This window comes from Trichomonas vaginalis, chromosome V (genome assembly GCF_026262505.1).
Source record: "Trichomonas vaginalis G3 chromosome V, whole genome shotgun sequence".
NCBI classification, from domain to species: Eukaryota; Parabasalia; order Trichomonadida; family Trichomonadidae; genus Trichomonas; species Trichomonas vaginalis.
The window spans coordinates 29,468,783-29,493,264 of NC_067207.1; the positions used below are offsets into that span (position 1 = coordinate 29,468,783).

At 32.5% G+C, this 24,482-nt stretch overlaps 8 protein-coding genes and 1 pseudogene across 9 annotated transcripts, besides 4 other annotated features; 7 read left to right on the forward strand and 2 right to left on the reverse strand.

Moving 5' to 3' along the window:
* Positions 1-2,071: 2,071 nt before the first annotated feature.
* Positions 2,072-2,569, forward strand: TVAGG3_0425200 (carbamoyl phosphate catabolic process; the record flags this gene model as incomplete). The annotated part of the gene is made up of 1 exon (XM_001321617.1): positions 2,072-2,569. The coding sequence occupies one exon, from the start codon at positions 2,072-2,074 to the stop codon at positions 2,567-2,569; it is 498 nt and encodes a 165-aa protein (XP_001321652.1).
* Positions 2,570-2,954: 385 nt separating this feature from the next.
* Positions 2,955-3,078: a mobile genetic element.
* A 427-nt stretch (positions 3,079-3,505) lies between these two features.
* Positions 3,506-3,670: a mobile genetic element.
* A 329-nt stretch (positions 3,671-3,999) lies between these two features.
* Positions 4,000-4,073: a mobile genetic element.
* A 658-nt stretch (positions 4,074-4,731) lies between these two features.
* On the forward strand, positions 4,732-5,748 carry TVAGG3_0425240 (annotated as a pseudogene). The gene has a single exon. A coding segment is annotated over exon 1 (1,017 nt).
* Positions 5,749-7,076: 1,328 nt separating this feature from the next.
* Positions 7,077-24,482: part of a mobile genetic element that runs on past the window's edge.
* TVAGG3_0425260 (protein of unknown function, DUF4106 family) lies at positions 8,157-9,033 on the forward strand (the record flags this gene model as incomplete). The annotated part of the gene is made up of 1 exon (XM_051233548.1): positions 8,157-9,033. A coding segment is annotated over one exon (877 nt), but the record flags the coding sequence as incomplete, so codon positions are not given.
* On the forward strand, positions 11,754-12,382 carry TVAGG3_0425270 (uncharacterized protein; the record flags this gene model as incomplete). Its single annotated transcript, XM_051233549.1, has 1 exon — positions 11,754-12,382. A coding segment is annotated over one exon (629 nt), but the record flags the coding sequence as incomplete, so codon positions are not given.
* On the forward strand, positions 12,405-12,989 carry TVAGG3_0425280 (Poxvirus D5 protein-like family; the record flags this gene model as incomplete). The annotated part of the gene is made up of 1 exon (XM_051233550.1): positions 12,405-12,989. The coding sequence occupies one exon, from the start codon at positions 12,405-12,407 to the stop codon at positions 12,987-12,989; it is 585 nt and encodes a 194-aa protein (XP_051103280.1).
* TVAGG3_0425290 (protein of unknown function, DUF4108 family) lies at positions 13,026-13,295 on the forward strand (the record flags this gene model as incomplete). Its single annotated transcript, XM_051233551.1, has 1 exon — positions 13,026-13,295. A coding segment is annotated over one exon (270 nt), but the record flags the coding sequence as incomplete, so codon positions are not given.
* Positions 13,462-13,914, reverse strand: TVAGG3_0425300 (uncharacterized protein; the record flags this gene model as incomplete). The annotated part of the gene is made up of 1 exon (XM_051233552.1): positions 13,462-13,914. One exon carries the CDS (start codon positions 13,912-13,914, stop codon positions 13,462-13,464), a length of 453 nt encoding a protein of 150 aa, XP_051103282.1.
* Positions 13,951-14,543, forward strand: TVAGG3_0425310 (protein of unknown function, DUF4106 family; the record flags this gene model as incomplete). Its single annotated transcript, XM_051233553.1, has 1 exon — positions 13,951-14,543. A coding segment is annotated over one exon (593 nt), but the record flags the coding sequence as incomplete, so codon positions are not given.
* TVAGG3_0425320 (KilA, N-terminal/APSES-type HTH, DNA-binding family) lies at positions 14,843-15,649 on the reverse strand (the record flags this gene model as incomplete). Its single annotated transcript, XM_051233554.1, has 1 exon — positions 14,843-15,649. The coding sequence occupies one exon, from the start codon at positions 15,647-15,649 to the stop codon at positions 14,843-14,845; it is 807 nt and encodes a 268-aa protein (XP_051103284.1).

The following is a 24,482-nucleotide window of genomic DNA, read 5'->3' on the forward strand; positions in this document are numbered from 1 at the left end:
ATAGAATTTTTTCTTTGAAAATATTTTACATTTTTATTAGACCACTCCTAGACTAGTCATCATGTTATCCTCAGATCATCCTCAGACTACTCCTTATCAGATTACTCATCATCCTCAGACTACTCCTTAGACCCCTCCTCATCAGACTACTCCTCAGATCTTCCTCATAAGACTCCTCCTCAGATCTTCCTCCTGAGACTACTCTTCAGACTACTCCTTAGAGTCCTCCTCATCAGACTAGTCCTGAGACTAGTCCTCAGACTACTCCTCAAACTCCTCCTCAGATTATCCGCAGACTCCTCCTCAGATTATCCTCAAACTACTCCTCAGTCTAATCCTCAGACTCCCCTCAGATTATCCTCAAACTCCTCAGACTACTCCTCAAACTCCTCAGACTACTCCTCAGACTACTCCTCGGTCTAATCCTCAGACTCCTCCTCAGATTATCCTCAAACTACTCCTCAGATTATCCTCAGACTCCTCCTCAGATTATCCTCAAACTCCTCCTCAGATTATCCTCAAACTCCTCCTCAGATTATCCTCAAACTCCTCCTCAGATTATCCTCAAACTCCTCAGACTACTCCTCAGATTATCCTCAAACTCCTCAGACTACTCCTCAAACTCCTCCTCAGATTATCCTCAAACTCCTCAGACTACTCCTCAAACTACTCCTCAAACTCCTCCTCAGATTATCCTCAAACTCCTCAGACTACTCCTCAGACTACTCCTCAAACTCCTCCTCAGATTATCCTCAAACTCCTCAGACTACTCCTCAAACTACTCCTCAGATTATCCTCAAACTCCTCAGACTACTCCTCAAACTACTCCTCGGTCTAATCCTGAGACTACTCAGACTACTCCTCAGACTACTCCTCAAACTCCTCAGATTATCATCAAACTCCTCAGACTACTCCTCAAACTACTCCTCAAACTCCTCCTCACATTATCCTCAAACTACTCCTCGGTCTAATCCTCAGACTACTCCTCGGTCTAATCCTCAGACTACTCCTCGGTCTAATCCTCAGACTACTCCTCGGTCTAATCCTCAGACTACTCCTCGGTCTAATCCTCAGACTCCTCCTCAGATTATCCTCAGAATCCTCCTCAGATTATCCTCAAACTCCTCCTCAGATTATCCTCAAACTCCTCCTCAGATTATCCTCAGACTCCTCCTCAGATTATCCTCAAACTCCTCCTCAGATTATCCTCAGACTCCTCAGACTACTCCTCAGATTATCCTCAAACTCCTCAGACTACTCCTCAAACTACTCCTCAAACTCCTCCTCAGATTATCCTCAGACTCCTCAGACTACTCCTCAGATTATCCTCAAACTCCTCAGACTACTCCTCAAACTACTCCTCAAACTCCTCCTCAGATTATCCTCAAACTCCTCAGACTACTCCTCAAACTACTCCTCAAACTACTCCTCAAACTACTCCTCAGATTATCCTCAAACTCCTCAGACTACTCCTCGGTCTAATCCTCAGACTCCTCCTCAGATTATCCTCAAACTCCTCAGACAACTCCTCAAACTACTCCCCAAACTCCTCCTCAGATTATCCTCAAACTCCTCAGATTATCCTCAAACTCCTCAGACTACTCCTCAAACTCCTCAGATTATCATCAAACTCCTCAAACTACTCCTCGGTCTAATCCTCAGACTCCTCCTCAGATTATCCTCAGATTATCACTTTACATATATATATCGATAACTAAATAATTACTTATTATACTTTCTTTATTTTTTTTAATTTTAAAATAATATTAATATATCTTTCTACGTTTATTGATGAAAAGAGAAAGAGGAGTAAAAAGAGGAAAGAGAAAAGAAAGAGAGAGAGAGAGAGGAAAAAAAGAGATAAAAAGAAAGAAAAAAAAGGACGGCGATAATTTTGTATTGTTTTGTTATTCGGCCGAATGGCGTATTATTCTATTTTTAAACGGTCATGGTGTAAAACCGTCGCATCCCTAATCCAAAGGATCCTGCATTCCAGAACCCAACAAAGCCAATCGGCCCATTCTACTCCAAGGAAGAGGCTGAATTCCTCATCAAGGAACGTGGCTACAACATGGTCGAAGATGCTGGCCGTGGCTACAGAATGATCGTCCCATCCCCAGTCCCACAGAAGTTCGTCGAAGAGGAAGCTATCAAGGCTCTCGTTAACACCGGCTTCATCGTTGTCTGCTCTGGTGGCGGTGGCATCCCAGTTATGCTCGATGAGAAGGAGAACAGAATCAAGGGTGTTGATGCCGTTATCGACAAGGATCTTGGTGCTTCAGTTCTCGCTGCCGCAACAAACGCTGATGCCTTCATGATTCTTACAGATGTTCCAAAAGCCCTCCTCAACTACCGTAAGGAGAATGAAACAGCAATTCGCCAGGCTACAGTTGCTGAAATGGAGAAGTACATCGAAGAAGGCCACTTCATCAAAGGCTCAATGCTTCCAAAGGTCCAGGCCTGCCTCCGCTTCGTTAAGTCCACTGGCAAGCCAGCTGTTATCACAGCTCTCGATTGCGCCCTTCAGGCGCTCAAGGGTGAGCGTGGTACAAAGATCGTTCCAAACTAAATTCCTAAACTACGTAACTAATAAAAAAAGCATATATTTTTAATATGTGAGCTATTTAGTAATGTTCCCCTTTATTGATTTGGCCTATAGATTAGAAATAACTTGAATATTAATTCATTTTCTTATGGATATTTTCGTTTCAAATGGTAATCGGTATTTCGAGCAAAAATAATCATAAACTATCTGTTTATAACGTGTTTTGAGTATTCTGCAAAAAATTTTCCAAGTGTTTAAATTAAAAATTTATATGATTTTCTGCATTTTCATAGTATAAAAATGGGTTGTAGATATAAATAAATCTACAACTCATTTTGATTATATTCATTAGGGCTGTACAAAATCGAGAAAAACATTGCCGTGCGGTAATATAGGGTCAAAAAAATCGCGCCTCGGCACTATTAAGTGCGCATTATATTTAATATGTCCTTCTTTTTTTTTTCTTTTTTCTTCTTCTTCTTTTCCTTTCCTTCTTCCTCTCCTTCCTCTTCTTTTTTTCTCCTTCTCTTTTTACAACAACGTCGAAGATCTTCGAATTTGATTGTTGGAAAAGCATCTATTTCAGATAAAGGATGCCTTTCTCACAGTCAACATACGAGGGTCCTGGCTGAAACGTTCGCAAAAAGCCTGAGATGGTAATTCTCTGATCACTCATAGCTGGGCAGGTAGTCATTGCTGACAATACCTGTCTTTATGCATGCACGCTTTCATGTATATGGGTTTACACTATCAATTCGCAAGGTTGTTCCGAATTCTTCCAAAATGGAAGGACCCGAAACAACTTTGCTTGTTAACGATACAGACGCATTACTTTGCATTGATACTGTGCTGAGTTGTGTAGAAAGTTTGATTAGAGTTGTTTTGTTCTGGTATCTCTCATCTTCTGATGAGAGAAATCAACGCAACACAACTCTAATGAGTTTGTTTTCACTCATTTGTATGTAGGTTTTTAGTTCGATTGGAGCTGCTTCATAATGAGATCTCTCATCAATTGATGAGGGAGATCATAACAAAGCAGCTCTAATGTATATGCTCGTATTAACCGGGCTGTAATGCGTTGTAACGTCAGCTTGTAGTTCGTTTGGGGCCACTTCACATTGAGATGAGAAGAAATGATTAAAGGACTCTGAAAGGCTTTGCCGTTGATGTTGTAATCGCATTACTTGGAACTAGCTGGATGCTAAGCTGTGTAGAATGTTCGATTAGAGCTGTTTTGATATGATTTTTCTCATCATAAGATTGGAGGAATCATAGCAAAACAACACTAATGGGTTTACCATCATCTACTTGTATGTAGATGTTTGGGAAATTGTCTTGTTAATCGATTTTCGAGATGACTTTCAAATGCTATAATCAAATGACAAACAAGTCTAAGATTTCTCGACAATACATCAAATCATGATGTTTGTAAGTGCGATGAGATTAGAGTTTTTGAAGGAATGACAAGAGAAGTAGGGAAGCTCGGCATTCGCCGAGCAAATTAAAAATTAACGTATGGATTAAATTTTAAGAGGAATTCAATTTTAATTACGGGTTGTTCAAATATTGATTAATATAAATTTATTAATAAGAATAAACAATTTTTGTTTTTGAATTTATTCAATTTATAGCTTTACATATAGTTTCAAAATTGTACAACTATGATTATTTCAACAAAAAATATCTTACTTTTTCACTTCACTTTCACCCTCACTTTTTCCGTAATTCAAATTTCAACATTATGTATTTTAATTCCTTATAGTATTTTTAACATAATTAATCAAATAATAATTGGAAGTTCTGAACTCACTTTTTCCGTAATTCAAAATCAAAAATATGAATAATATATCTATTTATTATATACTAATGCTATTTAGGTCAGGTAAGCGGGGCTTCCAGGCGCGTTGCGCCCTCTAGCCCCGGAGAAACTAGAGGAGGAATGATACAAAGACCAGATGAAAAAAATAAAAATATTATAATAAAATTAAATTTTTAGTCTTAAATTGTTTTTTTTTATTCGGTATATTCTGAATCTTGAATGTCTTGAGAAGCCTTTTCCCCCTTATAGAATGAGATAGGACGGTTATTTTACAAAACTGACAACACTTTGACCGAGTAGTTTTTTGTGCTGAACAAAAAGTGTCATATAAACATCTGTCAAAAACCGCTTTTTTACTTCACTTAAAATGCCACGTAAGCTACGTAAGAATATACGTAAGAGGAAGGGAGCATTGAAACATCCAATAGTAAAACTGACACCACAACACAGTTGCAACAACAAATGATGAATGACCCCACTATGTTGCAACAAATGTCAAGCAACCCTATGCTTTTAAACCGAGTTATTGGTGCACAGAGTGGAGGTTTAAGAGCGGCACTTTTAGCGAAAATGGCAGGCTATGGTGGAGCTGCAGACGGAACAGCTTATAACCCTCAAAGTCAAATGAATTTGAGTTCACTCAAAAATCAAATAACAGATGTCAAAAAGTCAAACATAGACATACAGAAACAAATAAGCGAAAACGAAAAGAAACTAGAATATGACAGACACACAAAGAAACTCAATGAGTTAAACGTAGAGAAAAAGAAGAAAGAAGAACAACTGAAAGAACTAAGTACAGAGGAATATGCGAAAAAAGTGTCAGAAAAAGCAGCAGAAGTAGCAAAAATGGAACAAGATGTTATAAATTTGAAAAACCATACTACTCAATATAAAGTACTGAAAGATGAAGAAATAAAACAAAAAGCCCTGAAGACATATATGGATAGCGATGAGTATAAAAAAGAAGTTGAAGCAAATGTAAAGGCAGAAAAACTTTTACAGTTGCAAAACCAAACCGTACAGTATGAAAACTTAGTACAAGAAAGTAAAAATAACGACGCAGCCATGCAAAAGGCAATGAAAAGCGCAGATATTATAAAAGCTAATAATGACTGGTTAGATGCCCAAGCCAACGCTAAAGCAGCCCAACTTATAGGGTCAATAAGGACAAAAATACAAGCGGATGAAGACAGTTCAAATGAAGCTTTAATGAATGCTGACTTTAAGAATGCCTTCGAAGCTCTTCATAGTAAGGTGAAACTAGTGAACGACTTCTCATCTGGAAAGAAACTGAAGTCTGAAGGTTTCGACAAAGAGTTAAGAGAAGTAGCACAAAATATGACGAAAATAACAGATGCAGCAACGAGACAGGCAGTTCAAAGTGCCTATGACGCCGTTAGAGCAACTGTTGTGGAAAGTCAAGAAAAAGAGTTACAACAGACCAAAACAGACCTAGTAAATGCTTTCTTAAGAACGAAAAGTCAGGTAGGACATTATGCTGCAGATGGAACATATGTGCCAGCTGGTGGAACTTATATACCAGCTGGTGGAACTTATATACTAGCTAGTGGAACTTATATACCACCAAACCCTCCAAGAGAAGCACCTGCACCAGGACTACCTAAAACATTTACATCGTCACATGGACACAGACACAGGCATGCACCAAAACAACAACAACAACCAACAGTTCAAAATCCAGCACCACAACCAACAGTTCAAAACACTACACAACAACCAACAGTTCAAAATCCAGCACCACAACCAACAGTTCAAAACACTACACAACAACCAACAGTTCAAAACCCTGCACAACAACAACCACAAACAGAGCAAGGACATAAAAGAAGTAGAGAACAAGGAAACCAAGAATTCTTAAAAATGCTTAAGGAAGATTATGGTTACCCAGATACTCTTGACTTTAGTGACAGATATAAAGAAGCTATTAAAAAGTTCAAGGAAGGAAATACTGACCCGAACCTATTTAGCTTTATGGTTCAGCACCAAATGGGATATAATTTCAAACCTGGAAAATACAAGCTCGCTAAGGGATATGATTTAATAGCATATCATCCAAATGACATGGATGAATTTACTCCGAGATATTTGATGTCAGAGCTAAATGATAATTCAACTCTCTTCATGAAACGCGTAAAAAATAGAGACGGAACGAAAGAAGAAAGGTTTATGAGTCCGGATGACTTAGATAGGGAACTTTTTAAAAACGGTCTCGGAATATATGAAATGCCAGCAGATGAGGTACAAGAAACTCAACAGGAAGAAGTTCAGATACAACCAGACATGGAAGAAATAGTTCAGCAACAACAGCTAGAAGAGCCTGAAGGAAACGAACAAGTCCCTCATTTGGAAACTAACTTCACAGAACTAGATGAAGATTTGGAACAGCCGAAAAATCTTGACCCTCAACAAGTGTATGCGGAGAATATGGAATCTTTCCAAGAGTCTAAGAAAAATTCGGCTGACATAGTAGAAGAATATCGAAAAATGTTCGCCGACATACAAAAGACTCCAACATCAGATGAAAATATTCAGCATAGAATGGAAGTACTGAAAGAAAATGTACGCAAATACAATAATCCTTTTTACTTACGACCATATAACGTTCAATCTTTGGCTGAACTCGGTGAAAATAAAAGGTTAAATTTCAACAAAACATATAGAAATGAAACATTGTTTAAAGTTCATTCAGAACCTAGCCAATATGGAAACAAACCTACTTTTGTTTCTGCAGACTATGGAACTACAATGAGATGGGGTCATAAAGCTAATCCGGATAGGTGGTTCATAAACTTACAACCACAATTCCAAGAAGTTGTAGACGCAATGGAAGTGAATGGTGAACCAGATATAGCTGGTATTTTCAGCGCGGCTTTAATGCCATTGAAAGATATGAAACATGCAGATATTTTGGACCAGTATGAAATGAACATGGCCGAGGGAAATATAACACCTGACGTTCTAGAACATTTATCTCAAAGAACTACACAGAACCATAGAGATGGTATATTTGGTGAAGAGTTTAGAAAGAAAGTTAGGGAGAGAGAAGGAAGAGAACCTATTGTACATGACCTTGCAAACGAAAGTTTGCAAAATGTCATAAAAACTTACTTTGCAGACAATGAACCGAGAATGGATGAATATTTAAGAAAACTCAAATGGACAGTACCAAATGAAATGTTAGTATTGAAAAAACATGTTCCATGACAAAATAAAACCAACTACAGAAATAAACGACGCAAGACTGAAACGTTGGGTAAAAGCTTTCCCATTCACAAAAGATATTATTGGTTACATGGAAAGAAAACCAGAATGGCTACAAAAACATATATTTGGAAACGAGCTTATTCCATATGGACAAGCTCTGTTTGAAGAGCTTGAACCGGAAACTCAGGAAAGAGTCATGCAAACAATACGCGAAGACTCAAATACAAACTATGACAAAATCTTTCTAGGATATAGGTTACCTGAGATGGGCGACCAGAGCCCAAAGGCAAAAAGGACATGGGAAATTTACAACATACTAGGTGAACATGAGGCAAAGATGCAACAACTTGAAGCAGAGGGCAAGTTACCAAAAGCGACACCAAAGAAGAAGAGAAGAGTAGAACAAAGTGAAAGTAGTGAAGAAGTAACTTCATCTAGTGAAAGTAGTGGCAATGAAGGAAAAAGAAGAGTTAAAAACTCAGTCAGGAAGAAAGTAAAGCTTGGTACGAGTGGGTTCTATTATGACACATAAATCCAACTATTCTATATTTTTACCCATATGAAATGTACGCCGCTCAGAATATAACGCCAACAGTTTTGGATGCCATGAACGGAAATGTTTCCGAATGGTATAACGAATGCGACAATGCCATTAGAAGGTCAGAAATAGTTCCTGGAACTTACGAATATACAACTGCTGTTTCTTATGGAAACGTAGGTGAGTTTGGAGAAGGTTCTTCAACAACAGTAGATATTGCTTGCGACAGGTTTCATATTATTTCTATTGACAACTCATTCTTATACGTGGAACAAGACATTGAAATAAAACCTTCTGCCAAGTTGTCTGACAAGAAAGGTTGCAATGGAATTTTCTATGTCGGATACCAATATGCTCCAGAAGTTTTCATGGGATATAAGATATATTCTAACTCTGACTTAGTTCAAACAGTAACATGGGCAAACTATGAATGGTTCGCTTTGAGAAACTCAGTACAACCACAAGCTAGAGAACAAACAGACCAGTATGCAAATATTGAGAAAATAAGAAGACTTGACCCTAACGTTCCAGGAGTTTATGTTAACCTTTCTGGTTCAGATGGAAATGCTGCCACTAAAGTAAAACTGAAACTTAGAGTTCCTTTGTCATCTTTCCTCATCTTCAGGTTTTTAAGATACTTGCCAAACTGGGCAGGAAAAATTTCTATCGAACTTACTCCAAGCAAAAATAACTTAGTCATTGCACCAACACAAGACCCATTCACTATTACAGACGTAAAGGGAACAAATAAAACATCATTCGCCGAATTTTGCAAAGACAAAGTTGACTTAGACTTTGGTTTCTCAAACTTCAACAATGAAGTAAACTATTATTTCAATGCTGCTGGAGATGCTTGGGACCCAGTTAAGTTCACATGCGAAAAGTTTGAATGCAAGAGAATAGAAAGCAGACTTGCCGTTTATATGTTGGACCCAGATATTTCAAATGCTTTAGCTGCCAAATATATTGCAGTTCCACTTATGTTCCCTATACACCAAATATCTGTCAAAGACTTTGCAGGTGAAGTTGGAAACCAAAGTGCTGACCCAGGTGCAAGAACAGATATTGCTTTAACAACTGCAATGAAACATGCAGATACTATGTTTGTACTGTTCAGACGAACTATAAATGACTATTCTTGTTTCTACAACCCTGGTATTAAATATCATATAAACATAGATGGCAAATATTATCCAAGAGAAGAATATTCTACAGTTGAGGATATGAGGTCATACAACTTGACATTAGATGCTATGAACTTTAACAACAACTTCACAACAACCATTAACCCTGAAATGCAAAGTTCTATTATGCCATATGTGAAAGTATGGACTCATACAGGAGGTCAAAAAACTCAATATACAAATGGAGACCGTTCAAACTTTTGGCTTGGCATTCCATTTGCTGACTCAGAAGACTTTATGGGTGGTATTTCAATTGTTGGTACTGTACAAATACAATATACTGGTGACAGAGACGGTCCAGATGAATTGAAAGCAAAGAAGTTTACAAAACCAATAGCACTTTTCACGGAAGATGCTCTTTTGAAGATTCGTTCGATGAAACCTGCTGGGGCTCCTCAGATTGGCATAACGACAGCTTCCATCGAGCAGATTTTGGCAGCAGGTCAGTAAGTTGTTCTTGAACTGACTTCTCTCCGTCAAATATTGACAGTACGCCAGTTTTGACATAATATTGTATTATAAACTTTCCTTTAGTAATATCGGTCAGTTTTGAAGTTATATTTTTGTCTGCTTCAAGAACTTTCACCATTTCGGTTATACCAACTTTCTTTGCTTTATGAAAATATTTTGGTTCAGCAAATATTGCTATTCTATAACATTTACCATTGTTTGTATAAAGAACTATTCTGTCAATGTATTTGTATTGTTTGTGTGTGTAAACTTTGTTTTGCTTCAATTCAAAGAGATATCCGAATACGTCCATCTTTTTATTCTAAGTAAAGTGTCATTTCCGAAAAATAGAAGCGTAAGTGTTTCAAAAGGTTTAATGGCGGTGGCAGATGTGAAGTTAAATTCACCAACTCAAACAAACAGTCAAAGTGTTATTGTCAATGTCAAAGACAGAGATGTTGAAGTGGGGAAACCATACGAAGACGAAGATGGTATAACAATTGTTCCTGTAAAAGAACAACCAACATATCCTGAAGTTAGCAGAGACTTAAGTTCTGTTGCAGATATTCGAAATGACTACCAACAACTGAAAGACAAACTTCAAACTCAGGAGAAGATTTGTCAAGCTTTAAGTATAATGTTAAACTTGGTCGAACACACAACCTGTAAAAGTGAACTCATATGTCATTGCACCTCATGAAGTTTTGAAAGAACTATTGAAACTTTTGACAGAGGCAGACGATATAAACATCAAAGAAATAGAACCCGACATTAGTTGCTGTGGTGTTTCATATAATGCCATTGACAAGATATACGTTATGAAAGGAGGTGAAACGTTGAACTTAAAATATAGTTTCCCAGACGTTATAAAAATATTTGACGACCACAACATTTCATTAAAGTTTATTTGCTAAGTAAAAATGTCAAAACTTCTTGAAAGATGTTTGAAGAAAAATAATATAGACTTTATTTCATGTAAAGGACTTTACACACTTTTGAACGATATGAAAGACCCTGTTTTGTTTGTTCGTGTAGACAAAGGAAAGTTCTATGTCTTTACAAAATATTTGAACTTCTTAGACAGAGAACTTCAAGAAACGCCATGTGAAAGTTTAGATGAAGTTCTTCTCCACTTTCAGAAAAACTTTTAAATATATATAAATGGCAGAAGACATAATGGTTTATACTATTACGACTAAAAACCCTGAGTCATATAATTCTATAACAACAAACTTACAAAGTCCTCAAGGATGATATTGTAAACTAACCTTAAACACAATGACGACTAAAGCCTGTTTTGCTCTTTTGACACCAGAAGATTTTATTGTTGTGAATGGTAAAAAATACTCCTTTGAAGATACTTACTCAGATATACCACCAACAGGTTTTGTTGACTTATTTAATACTTTAAGTACGGGTGTAACATGTGCTGCAACTAGAGCAGGTTTCATTATGTTTGGATGTCCGACTGAGTTTACTATAAACGATATGAGCTATAATACAAAACTTATATCTGGTTTTACTACCAACAGTTTCCTATAACAGGAAAAGGTGTCATACAAGGAATGTCTATTCCATTGACATTAAGCACACCAATCTTATATATTGTTTCAAACTTAGGTTCAAAGTGTTATTCGAATGTCGACAGAAACTATTATGACCAAAAGATACTTATGCGTATAACAATACTTTCTCTGCTGGTTTGCCTATTGTTCATTCGAATGCAGAATTTTCAACCTTAGTGAACTCAAACACTTTGGCAAGTATAACGTTGACATTAGTTGACGCAAACTTTGTTCCTGTAAAACTTTTATGTCCTATGTATTTGTCAATGACGGCAGAAAGTTTCGAATTGGAAGATGCAACTGGTGAAAGTATTGTATTACAAGAACAACTTCAACAACAAATAGCTCAAGAACAACAAATGCAACAAATGGAACAACAAAGTCAAGAATAAAAAAAATAATATTTTTTTTTATTTTTATAAAAATGTACAGAATAGATGTTTCAGATTTTTATGACTTCCAAGCATTCAGAAATATGTGTCCATTTAGAGACTATAACAAAGCAGTCGAGAATTTGAAACGTTTAGTCATTTATGTTGACTCTGCCCCAGAATGTTATGTCATGAAAGAATGGGATGTTGTCTTTAACAAACCAAGAGCAACAATAGTGTCTGAACAAGAATGTAGACAGAAACTTAAGAAAATAAAAGTTGTACAAGTTGGAATGAAGATGTTAGATGCTTGGGATATCTTATTGTCAAAGTTAGAAGATTTTTCAGTTCGAGGTATAAAGTTTTATACACCTTCTCCAAACTTCTATTCTATCTTCACTGGATATAAATATGAACAAGTAGAATGGAAAGAAAATATTATAGAAGCTTGGTTAGACCATGTCAAAGAAATTATATGCAATGGAAACGAAAAGGTTTATGAGTATATCTTATGTTGGTTTGCAAACATCTTACAACATCCAAGTGCTAAAAATGAAACTGCTCTCATTATAATTGGAAAACAAGGAACAGGTAAGAACACATTCTTTACAGATATCTTGTGCAAACTGTTAGAAGGTTATTCGAATCCGAATATGACAAACTTAGAAAACATCTGTGGCAAGTTTAACTCCTCAATAGAGAATATGAAACTTATAGTTTGCAATGAACTTCAAAGTATAGATACAACAAAAGTTTTGAACTCAGATGCTTTGAAGAGTCTTATAACAGACAAAGTTGGAGTTGTTGAAAGAAAGTATAAAGACCAAAGAGTTTGTGAAAATGTTGCAAACTTCATTATGGTTTCAAACAATGCTGTTCCGATGAAGTTAGAAAGTTCTGACAGAAGATATGTAGTTGTCAGAACGTCAGATTCTCATATGCAAGATACAGAATATTTTGACGACTTAGCAGAAACTTTGACATCTGACTTTTACAACCACTTGTTCTCATATTTCATGACATTAGATATTTCTAAGTTCAATCCAAGACAAATTCCACATACCGAAGAGAGACAAACATTGTTAGAAGCAAACAAGAGTGTATATGAACTGTTCATAGATGAAACTGACTTTGAGTGTTTAGATGAAAGGTCATTGTACGATTCGTATAAACAATATTGCCAAGAGTATGGTTATATGACAGCGTCTAAACGAACATTCTTGGCAAATGTCAAAAGTCTTTTAGACGTACAGAATGGTGTATATACAAAGAAAAATTTTTCTGAGTAAATTTTAAAAAAATATTTTTTTTATCCGATAGAAAAGATGACGAAATTCATCTCAGTCAACAAGTACATGTCAGGACTTAAAGAAGAACTAGACCCATTCACATATTTGAATGTTTACTTCTACCATTTTGAAAAGTCTACATTTGACAAAGTTTGGAACATCGAACCAGTTAAGTTTGCTATTGTGACTAAAAATGGTGCGAAATTTGAAGACTTAGACATAGAAGGTTTGTTAACAGTCAAAGAAAGTTTTGACAGAAGGTTTTCAAACCTTAAAGAAGGTAAAGCATACAAACTTGTTATACCTTATGAACCAAAGAAAGCAGACGACTATGAATATTATGAGTCTAAGATAGTTGAAGTTCAAGGTAAATTGGGTAAAAAGATTTTAGAGTCTAAGCCAGTGTTTACTCCTAAAGAGGAAGAGAACATTGACATTGACCCAGAAATGTTCTAAAAATAAAATTTTATTTTTACATGTCAAATTTCTTTTTCTCTGGAACTGGTTCAGGTTCTTTCTTCTCTTCTTCTACTTTCTTTTCTTTCTTTTCTTTCTTCTTCTTTTCTGGTGGAGTTATGTCAAATTTCTCCGAACCATATTTATGTAAAAGTTCTTTGTCCTTTAATAGCTCTTCTATTCTGTTTTCTATTTCATCTTCAAGAACAGCGCATGTGTCTTCTTTGCATTCTAAGAACTTTTGTTGGACTTCATCTTTCCAATCGGCGTCATCTCTGTCAACAAGTCTGTCATTGACAAATTTTAAGACTGCTCTTTGTAATGTTTTATGGTTCTTGTCATATTCCCAGAAACAGAACTTTAGAACAAATTCACCTTTCTTGTTTACACTATGTAAGATTTTATGGTCGACAGATGTTTTGCTGTCAAAAAGTTTGTCTCGAATATAGATAGCGAAATCGCTAGACATTTTCTAAAAGATAAAAATTTTAATTTTTCTAAAAATATGTTAGAAAAAAAGTTTGCTGACATTGACAAGAAATTTGAGAATGTTTTAAATAAGAACAAGAGGAAGTTAGAAAATGCTCAGATAAAGCCTATACATGACAAGTTCTTATTTGCTCAGAATGGTATAACAGGTCTAATTGCACCACCTGGGTCTGGTAAGACTTTCACTTATCTTAAAATGGCTGCACAACAACAAGAACTAGATGAGAAGAACCCATTCTATGAGTTAGTTGTTATTTATAGTACTTCTGGTCAATTTGACCAAACCGTCAATTCGTTCAAAGATATTATAAAGAAGTCTAAGTTAGTATGTATAAAGGATACTGAGTTGTTAGATTGGATAAAGAAGTACCAAAGAAGAGTTTTGAAGTATAATGCTATAAATGAGTATGTCAATTCGAAGTTTAAAGACCCAAATGAGGAAATGCAGAGAATATTAGAGAAGAAACACTTCAGAAACAAACAGAAAGAGATAGAATACATTTCGAAGAAATTGCAATCGTACGATTGGAAAACGTACCCTCATAGATGTCTTCTTATCTTAGATGATTTCGCCTCTCATCCTTTGTTAAAGAATAGAGAACAAGACATGTGTCGAATTCTTAAGAAGCTCAGACACTTTCACATCTCAGTCGTAATATGTGTACAGACAGCCAAGAGTTTAAGTAAGGATGTTAAAAGAATACTTACTGACATTATACTTTTCCCCGGATTGTCCGAAGACGATTTCATGGAACTTATGAAAGAGTCCATGGCAGGTAAGTTTGACAGACATGAACTCTGGGAGAAGTATAAAGTCATACAAGACCCTCATACTTCTTTCAGAATTCATATCTACGCAAACAAAGTTCAAATTGTAAAAAGTCAAGCTTGAAAAATAAATGGTTCATCTACCCTACTTGTTTGAAGTTGTCAAAATACTCTGTTATTTTTTCCTTTAACAATGGCAAATCTTCTTTGAAGGTAAGTATTGTACAACCTTTCATATCATAGTGTGTTTGAGGTAACGTATCTTGAACTATTTGTTTCACATCTTCATTCGGTGTCATTGAAATCGGTAAGTTTTCGCGATAGAACCAATTTCTGTCAGATTTGTAAATCTTAGCAAGGTCGTAAAAGCTTTTGGTGTTTCTTCTGACTAAATGCAACATAACCATATCTCTGTCTTCTTCATTTTCCATCTCTTCAGTATAAATCATATACTTATAGTTCTTTTCCTTTCCTTTTGGTACTGAACGTGGTATTCTTTTCTGAATGCTTTTGTCTTTTGCTTCAAGCTTGTTTTCCATCTCTTCACGTTCTTGTCTATGAATTTCGTCAAGAAGTCTGTAAATATTCCAAGCATAACGAGCTGAAGCCCACATTGCAACAGCATTTACAAGAAGTCTATGTACATAATATCCTCTCAAACCGTTTGGCAATTTTTCACGATTTTCGTACGGAATCTCTTCTCTCGGTTTTCCGAGGGAAGCAATCATATGAGGAAATTCTTCTAAAAGTTCTTTTGTCTGTTGGTTTTCAAACCAATGATATGCTTGCTTTGTAGAACGAAGAGCATTCAAAATACTTTGCATTTGGTACATATCGTCTTTGACCGAACGAATGAGACGTAACTGTTTGTTATATTGTATGTATTCGTATTCTTCATTTATAGCTTCATGGACTATAACTGTTGTTGTGTTCTCTGTTGTTGACATATCTGTCTTTACATACAAAATAAAAAAATATTTTATAAAAAACTAACTTTATTTTTACATTATGACACGAAGTGAAGATTTGCACTTCGTCAAATTTTATAAAAAATTAGCGTTATTTTTACATTATGACACGAAGTGAAGATTTGCACTTCGTCAAATTTTATAAAAAATTAGCGTTATTTTTACATTATGACACGAAGTGAAGATTTGCACTTCGTCAAATTTTATAAAAAATTAGCGTTATTTTTACATTATGACACGAAGTGAAGATTTGCACTTCGTCAAATTTTATAAAAAAGCTTTATTTTTACATTATGACACGAAGTGAAGATTTGCACTTCGTCAAATTTTATAAAAAATTAGCGTTATTTTTACATTATGACACGAAGTGAAGATTTGCACTTCGTCAAATTTTATAAAAAATTAGCGTTATTTTTACATTATGACACGAAGTGAAGATTTGCACTTCGTCAAATTTTATAAAAAATTAGCGTTATTTTTACATTATGACACGAAGTGAAGATTTGCACTTCGTCAAATTTTATAAAAAATTAGCGTTATTTTTACATTATGACACGAAGTGAAGATTTGCACTTCGTCAAATTTTATAAAAAACTAACTTTATTTTTACATTATGACACGAAGTGAAGATTTGCACTTCGTCAAATTTTATAAAAAATTAGCGTTATTTTTACATTATGACACGAAGTGAAGATTTGCACTTCGTCAAATTTTATAAAAAATTAGCGTTATTTTTACATTATGACACGAAGTGAAGATTTGCACTTCGTCAAATTTTATAAAAAATTAGCGTTATTTTTACATTATGACACGAAGTGAAGATTTGCACTTCGTCAAATTTTATAAAAAATTAGCGTTATTTTTACATTATGACACGAAGTGAAGATTTGCACTTCGTCAAATTTTATAAAAAATTAGCGTTATTTTTACATTATGACACGAAGTGAAGATTTGCACTTCGTCAAATTTTATAAAAAACTAACTTTATTTTTACATTATGACACGAAGTGAAGATTTGCACTTCGTCAAATTTTATAAAAAATTAGCGTTATTTTTACATTATGACACGAAGTGAAGATTTGCACTTCGTCAAATTTTATAAAAAATTAGCGTTATTTTTACATTATGACACGAAGTGAAGATTTGCACTTCGTCAAATTTTATAAAAAATTAGCGTTATTTTTACATTATGACACGAAGTGAAGATTTGCACTTCGTCAAATTTTATAAAAAATTAGCGTTATTTTTACATTATGACACGAAGTGAAGATTTGCACTTCGTCAAATTTTATAAAAAATTAGCGTTATTTTTACATTATGACACGAAGTGAAGATTTGCACTTCGTCAAATTTTATAAAAAATTAGCGTTATTTTTACATTATGACACGAAGTGAAGATTTGCACTTCGTCAAATTTTATAAAAAATTAGCGTTATTTTTACATTATGACACGAAGTGAAGATTTGCACTTCGTCAAATTTTATAAAAAATTAGCGTTATTTTTACATTATGACACGAAGTGAAGATTTGCACTTCGTCAAATTTTATAAAAAACTAACTTTATTTTTACATTATGACACGAAGTGAAGATTTGCACTTCGTCAAATTTTATAAAAAATTAGCGTTATTTTTACATTATGACACGAAGTGAAGATTTGCACTTCGTCAAATTTTATAAAAAATTAGCTTATTTTTACATTATGACACGAAGTGAAGATTTGCACTTCGTCAAATTTTATAAAAAATTAGCGTTATTTTTACATTATGACACGAAGTGAAGATTTGCACTTCGTCAAATTTTATAAAAAATTAGCGTTATTTTTACATTATGACACGAAGTGAAGATTTGCACTTCGTCAAATTTTATAAAAAATTAGCGTTATTTTTACATTATGACACGAAGTGAAGATTTGCACTTCGTCAAATTTTATAAAAAATTAGCGTTATTTTTACATTATGACACGAAGTGAAGATTTGCACTTCGTCAAATTTTATAAAAAACTAACTTTATTTTTACATTATGACACGAAGTGAAGATTTGCACTTCGTCAAATTTTATAAAAACTAACTTTATTTTTACATTATGACACGAAGTGAAGATTTGCACTTCGTCAAATTTTATAAAAAATACTTTATTTTTACATTATGACACGAAGTGAAGATTTGCACTTCGTCAAATTTTATAAAAAATTAGCGTTATTTTTACATTATGACACGAAGTGAAGATTTGCACTTCGTCAAATTTTATAAAAAATTAGCGTTATTTTTACATTATGACACGAAGTGAAGATTTGCACTTCGTCAAATTTTATAAAAAATTAGCGTTATTTTTACATTATGACACGAAGTGAAGATTTGCACTTCGTCAAATTTTATAAAAAATTAGCGTTATTTTTACATTATGACACGAAGTGAAGATTTGCACTTCGTCAAATTTTATAAAAAACTAACTTTATTTTTACATTATGACACGAAGTGAAGATTTGCACTTCGTCAAATTTTATAAAAAATTAGCGTTATTTTTACATTATGACACGAAGTGAAGATTTGCACTTCGTCAAATTTTATAAAAAATTAGCGTTATTTTTACATTATGACACGAAGTGAAGATTTGCACTTCGTCAAATTTTATAAAAAATTAGCGTTATTTTTACATTATGACACGAAGTGAAGATTTGCACTTCGTCAAATTTTATAAAAAATTAAGCGTTATTTTTACATTATGACACGAAGTGAAGATTTGCACTTCGTCAAATTTTATAAAAATTAGCGTTATTTTTACATTATGACACGAAGTGAAGATTTGCACTTCGTCAAATTTTATAAAAATTAGCGTTATTTTTACATTATGACACGAAGTGAAGATTTGCACTTCGTCAAATTTTATAAAAAATTAGCGTTATTTTTACATTATGACACGAAGTGAAGATTTGCACTTCGTCAAATTTTATAAAAAATTAGCTTTATTTTTACATTATGACACGAAGTGAAGATTTGCACTTCGTCAAATTTTATAAAAAATTAGCGTTATTTTTACATTATGACACGAAGTGAAGATTTGCACTTCGTCAAATTTTATAAAAAATTAGCGTTATTTTTACATTATGACACGAAGTGAAGATTTGCACTTCGTCAAATTTTATAAAAAATTAGCGTTATTTTTACATTATGACACGAAGTGAAGATTTGCACTTCGTCAAATTTTATAAAAAATTACGTTATTTTTACATTATGACACGAAGTGAAGATTTGCACTTCGTCAAATTTTATAAAAAATTAGCGTTATTTTTACATTATGACACGAAGTGAAGATTTGCACTTCGTCAAATTTTATAAAAAATTAGCGTTATTTTTACATTATGACACGAAGTGAAGATTTGCACTTCGTCAAATTTTATAAAAAATTAGCGTTATTTTTACATTATGACACGAAGTGAAGATTTGCACTTCGTCAAATTTTATAAAAAATTAGCGTTATTTTTACATTATGACACGAAGTGAAGATTTGCACTTCGTCAAATTTTATAAAAAATTAGCGTTATTTTTACATTATGACACGAAGTGAAGATTTGCACTTCGTCAAATTTTATAAAAAATTACTTTATTTTTACATTATGACACGAAGTGAAGATTTGCACTTCGTCAAATTTTATAAAAATTAACTTTATTTTTACATTATGACACGAAGTGAAGATTTGCACTTCGTCAAATTTTATAAAAAATTAGCGTTATTTTTACATTATGACACGAAGTGAAGATTTGCACTTCGTCAAATTTTATAAAAAATTAGCGTTATTTTTACATTATGACACGAAGTGAAGATTTGCACTTCGTCAAATTTTATAAAAAATTAGCGTTTTTTTACATTATGACACGAAGTGAAGATTTGCACTTCGTCAAATTTTATAAAAAATTAGCGTTATTTTTACATTATGACACGAAGTGAAGATTTGCACTTCGTCAAATTTTATAAAAAATTAGCGTTATTTTTACATTATGACACGAAGTGAAGATTTGCACTTCGTCAAATTTTATAAAAAATTAGCGTTATTTTTACATTATGACACGAAGTGAAGATTTGCACTTCGTCAAATTTTATAAAAACTAACTTTATTTTTACATTATGACACGAAGTGAAGATTTGCACTTCGTCAAATTTTATAAAAAATTAGCGTTATTTTTACATTATGACACGAAGTGAAGATTTGCACTTCGTCAAATTTTATAAAAAATTAGCGTTATTTTTACATTATGACACGAAGTGAAGATTTGCACTTCGTCAAATTTTATAAAAAATTAGCGTTATTTTTACATTATGACACGAAGTGAAGATTTGCTTCGTTTTTTATTTAGCGTTATTTTTACATTATGACACGAAGTGAAGATTTGCACTTCGTCAAATTTTATAAAAATTAGCGTTATTTTTACATTATGACACGAAGTGAAGATTTGCACTTCGTCAAATTTTATAAAAAATTAGCGTTATTTTTACATTATGACACGAAGTGAAGATTTGCACTTCGTCAAATTTTATAAAAACTAACTTTATTTTTACATTATGACACGAAGTGAAGATTTGCACTTCGTCAAATTTTATAAAAAACTAACTTTATTTTTACATTATGACACGAAGTGAAGATTTGCACTTCGTCAAATTTTATAAAAAACTAACTTTATTTTTACATTATGACACGAAGTGAAGATTTGCACTTCGTCAAATTTTATAAAAAACTAACTTATTTTTACATTATGACACGAAGTGAAGATTTGCACTTCGTCAAATTTTATAAAAATTAGCGTTATTTTTACATTATGACACGAAGTGAAGATTTGCACTTCGTCAAATTTTATAAAAAATTAGCGTTATTTTTACATTATGACACGAAGTGAAGATTTGCACTTCGTCAAATTTTATAAAAAATTAGCGTTATTTTTACATTATGACACGAAGTGAAGATTTGCACTTCGTCAAATTTTATAAAAAATTAGCGTTATTTTTACATTATGACACGAAGTGAAGATTTGCACTTCGTCAAATTTTATAAAAAATTAGCGTTATTTTTACATTATGACACGAAGTGAAGATTTGCACTTCGTCAAATTTTATAAAAAATTAGCGTTATTTTTACATTATGACACGAAGTGAAGATTTGCACTTCGTCAAATTTTATAAAAAATTAGCGTTATTTTTACATTATGACACGAAGTGAAGATTTGCACTTCGTCAAATTTTATAAAAAATTAGCGTTATTTTTACATTATGACACGAAGTGAAGATTTGCACTTCGTCAAATTTTATAAAAATTAGCGTTATTTTTACATTATGACACGAAGTGAAGATTTGCACTTCGTCAAATTTTATAAAAAATTAGCGTTATTTTTACATTATGACACGAAGTGAAGATTTGCACTTCGTCAAATTTTATAAAAAATTAGCGTTATTTTTACATTATGACACGAAGTGAAGATTTGCACTTCGTCAAATTTTATAAAAAATTAGCTTTATTTTTACATTATGACACGAAGTGAAGATTTGCACTTCGTCAAATTTTATAAAAAACTAACTTTATTTTTACATTATGACACGAAGTGAAGATTTGCACTTCGTCAAATTTTATAAAAAACTAACTTTATTTTTACATTATGACACGAAGTGAAGATTTGCACTTCGTCAAATTTTATAAAAAATTAGCGTTATTTTTACATTATGACACGAAGTGAAGATTTGCACTTCGTCAAATTTTATAAAAAACTAACTTTATTTTTACATTATGACACGAAGTGAAGATTTGCACTTCGTCAAATTTTATAAAAAACTAACTTTATTTTTACATTATGACACGAAGTGAAGATTTGCACTTCGTCAAATTTTATAAAAAACTAACGTTATTTTTACATTATGACACGAAGTGAAGATTTGCACTTCGTCAAATTTTATAAAAAATTACGTTATTTTTACATTATGACACGAAGTGAAGATTTGCACTTCGTCAAATTTTATAAAAAATTAGCGTTATTTTTACATTATGACACGAAGTGAAGATTTGCACTTCGTCAAATTTTATAAAAAATTAGCGTTATTTTTACATTATGACACGAAGTGAAGATTTGCACTTCGTCAAATTTTATAAAAAATTAGCGTTATTTTTACATTATGACACGAAGTGAAGATTTGCACTTCGTCAAATTTTATAAAAAATTAGCGTTATTTTTACATTATGACACGAAGTGAAGATTTGCACTTCGTCAAATTTTATAAAAAAACTTTATTTTTACATTATGACACGAAGTGAAGATTTGCACTTCGTCAAATTTTAAAAAAATTAGCGTTATTTTTACATTATGACACGAAGTGAAGATTTGCACTTCGTCAAATTTTATAAAAAATTATTATTTTTACATTATGACACGAAGTGAAGATTTGCACTTCGTCAAATTTTATAAAAAATTAGCGTTATTTTTACATTATGACACGAAGTGAAGATTTGCACTTCGTCAAATTTTATAAAAAAACGTTATTTTTACATTATGACACGAAGTGAAGATTTGCACTTCGTCAAATTTTATAAAAAATTAGCGTTATTTTTACATTATGACACGAAGTGAAGATTTGCACTTCGTCAAATTTTATAAAAAATTAGCGTTATTTTTACATTATGACACGAAGTGAAGATTTGCACTTCGTCAAATTTTATAAAAAATTAGCGTTATTTTTACATTATGACACGAAGTGAAGATTTGCACTTCGTCAAATTTTATAAAAAATTAGCGTTATTTTTACATTATGACACGAAGTGAAGATTTGCACTTCGTCAAATTTTATAAAAAATTAGCGTTATTTTTACATTATGACACGAAGTGAAGATTTGCACTTCGTCAAATTTTATAAAAAATTAGCGTTATTTTTACATTATGACACGAAGTGAAGATTTGCACTTCGTCAAATTTTATAAAAAATTAGCGTTATTTTTACATTATGACACGAAGTGAAGATTTGCACTTCGTCAAATTTTATAAAATTAGCGTTATTTTTACATTATGACACGAAGTGAAGATTTGCACTTCGTCAAATTTTATAAAAAATTAAGCGTTATTTTTACATTATGACACGAAGTGAAGATTTGCACTTCGTCAAATTTTATAAAAAATTAGCGTTATTTTTACATTATGACACGAAGTGAAGATTTGCACTTCGTCAAATTTTATAAAAAATTAGCGTTATTTTTACATTATGACACGAAGTGAAGATTTGCACTTCGTCAAATTTTTAAAAAACTAACTTTATTTTTACATTATGACACGAAGTGAAGATTTGCACTTCGTCAAATTTTATAAAAAACTAACTTTATTTTTACATTATGACACGAAGTGAAGATTTGCACTTCGTCAAATTTTATAAAAAACTAACTTTATTTTTACATTATGACACGAAGTGAAGATTTGCACTTCGTCAAATTTTATAAAAAACTAACTTTATTTTTACATTATGACACGAAGTGAAGATTTGCACTTCGTCAAATTTTATAAAAAAACTAACTTTATTTTTACATTATGACACGAAGTGAAGATTTGCACTTCGTCAAATTTTATAAAAAATTAGCGTTATTTTTACATTATGACACGAAGTGAAGATTTGCACTTCGTCAAATTTTATAAAAAAACTAACTTTATTTTACATTATGACACGAAGTGAAGATTTGCACTTCGTCAAATTTTATAAAAATTAGCGTTATTTTTACATTATGACACGAAGTGAAGATTTGCACTTCGTCAAATTTTATAAAAATTAGCGTTATTTTTACATTATGACACGAGTGAAGATTTGCACTTCGTCAAATTTTATAAAAAATTAGCGTTATTTTTACATTATGACACGAAGTGAAGATTTGCACTTCGTCAAATTTTATAAAAAATTAGCGTTATTTTTACTTATGACACGAAGTGAAGATTTGCACTTCGTCAAATTTTATAAAAAATTAGCGTTATTTTTACATTATGACACGAAGTGAAGATTTGCACTTCGTCAAATTTTATAAAAAATTAGCGTTATTTTTACATTATGACACGAAGTGAAGATTTGCACTTCGTCAAATTTTTATAAAAAATTAGCGTTATTTTTACATTATGACACGAAGTGAAGATTTGCACTTCGTCAAATTTTATAAAAAAATTAGCGTTATTTTTACATTATGACACGAAGTGAAGATTTGCACTTCGTCAAATTTTATAAAAATTAGCGTTATTTTTACATTATGACACGAAGTGAAGATTTGCACTTCGTCAAATTTTATAAAAAATTAGCGTTATTTTTACATTATGACACGAAGTGAAGATTTGCACTTCGTCAAATTTTATAAAAAACTAACTTTATTTTTACATTATGACACGAAGTGAAGATTTGCACTTCGTCAAATTTTATAAAAAATTAGCGTTATTTTTACATTATGACACGAAGTGAAGATTTGCACTTCGTCAAATTTTATAAAAAATTAGCGTTATTTTTACATTATGACACGAAGTGAAGATTTGCACTTCGTCAAATTTTATAAAAAATTAGCGTTATTTTTACATTATGACACGAAGTGAAGATTTGCACTTCGTCAAATTTTATAAAAAATTAGCGTTATTTTTACATTATGACACGAAGTGAAGATTTGCACTTCGTCAAATTTTATAAAAAACTAACTTTATTTTTACATTATGACACGAAGTGAAGATTTGCACTTCGTCAAATTTTATAAAAAATTAGCGTTATTTTTACATTATGACACGAAGTGAAGATTTGCACTTCGTCAAATTTTATAAAAAACTA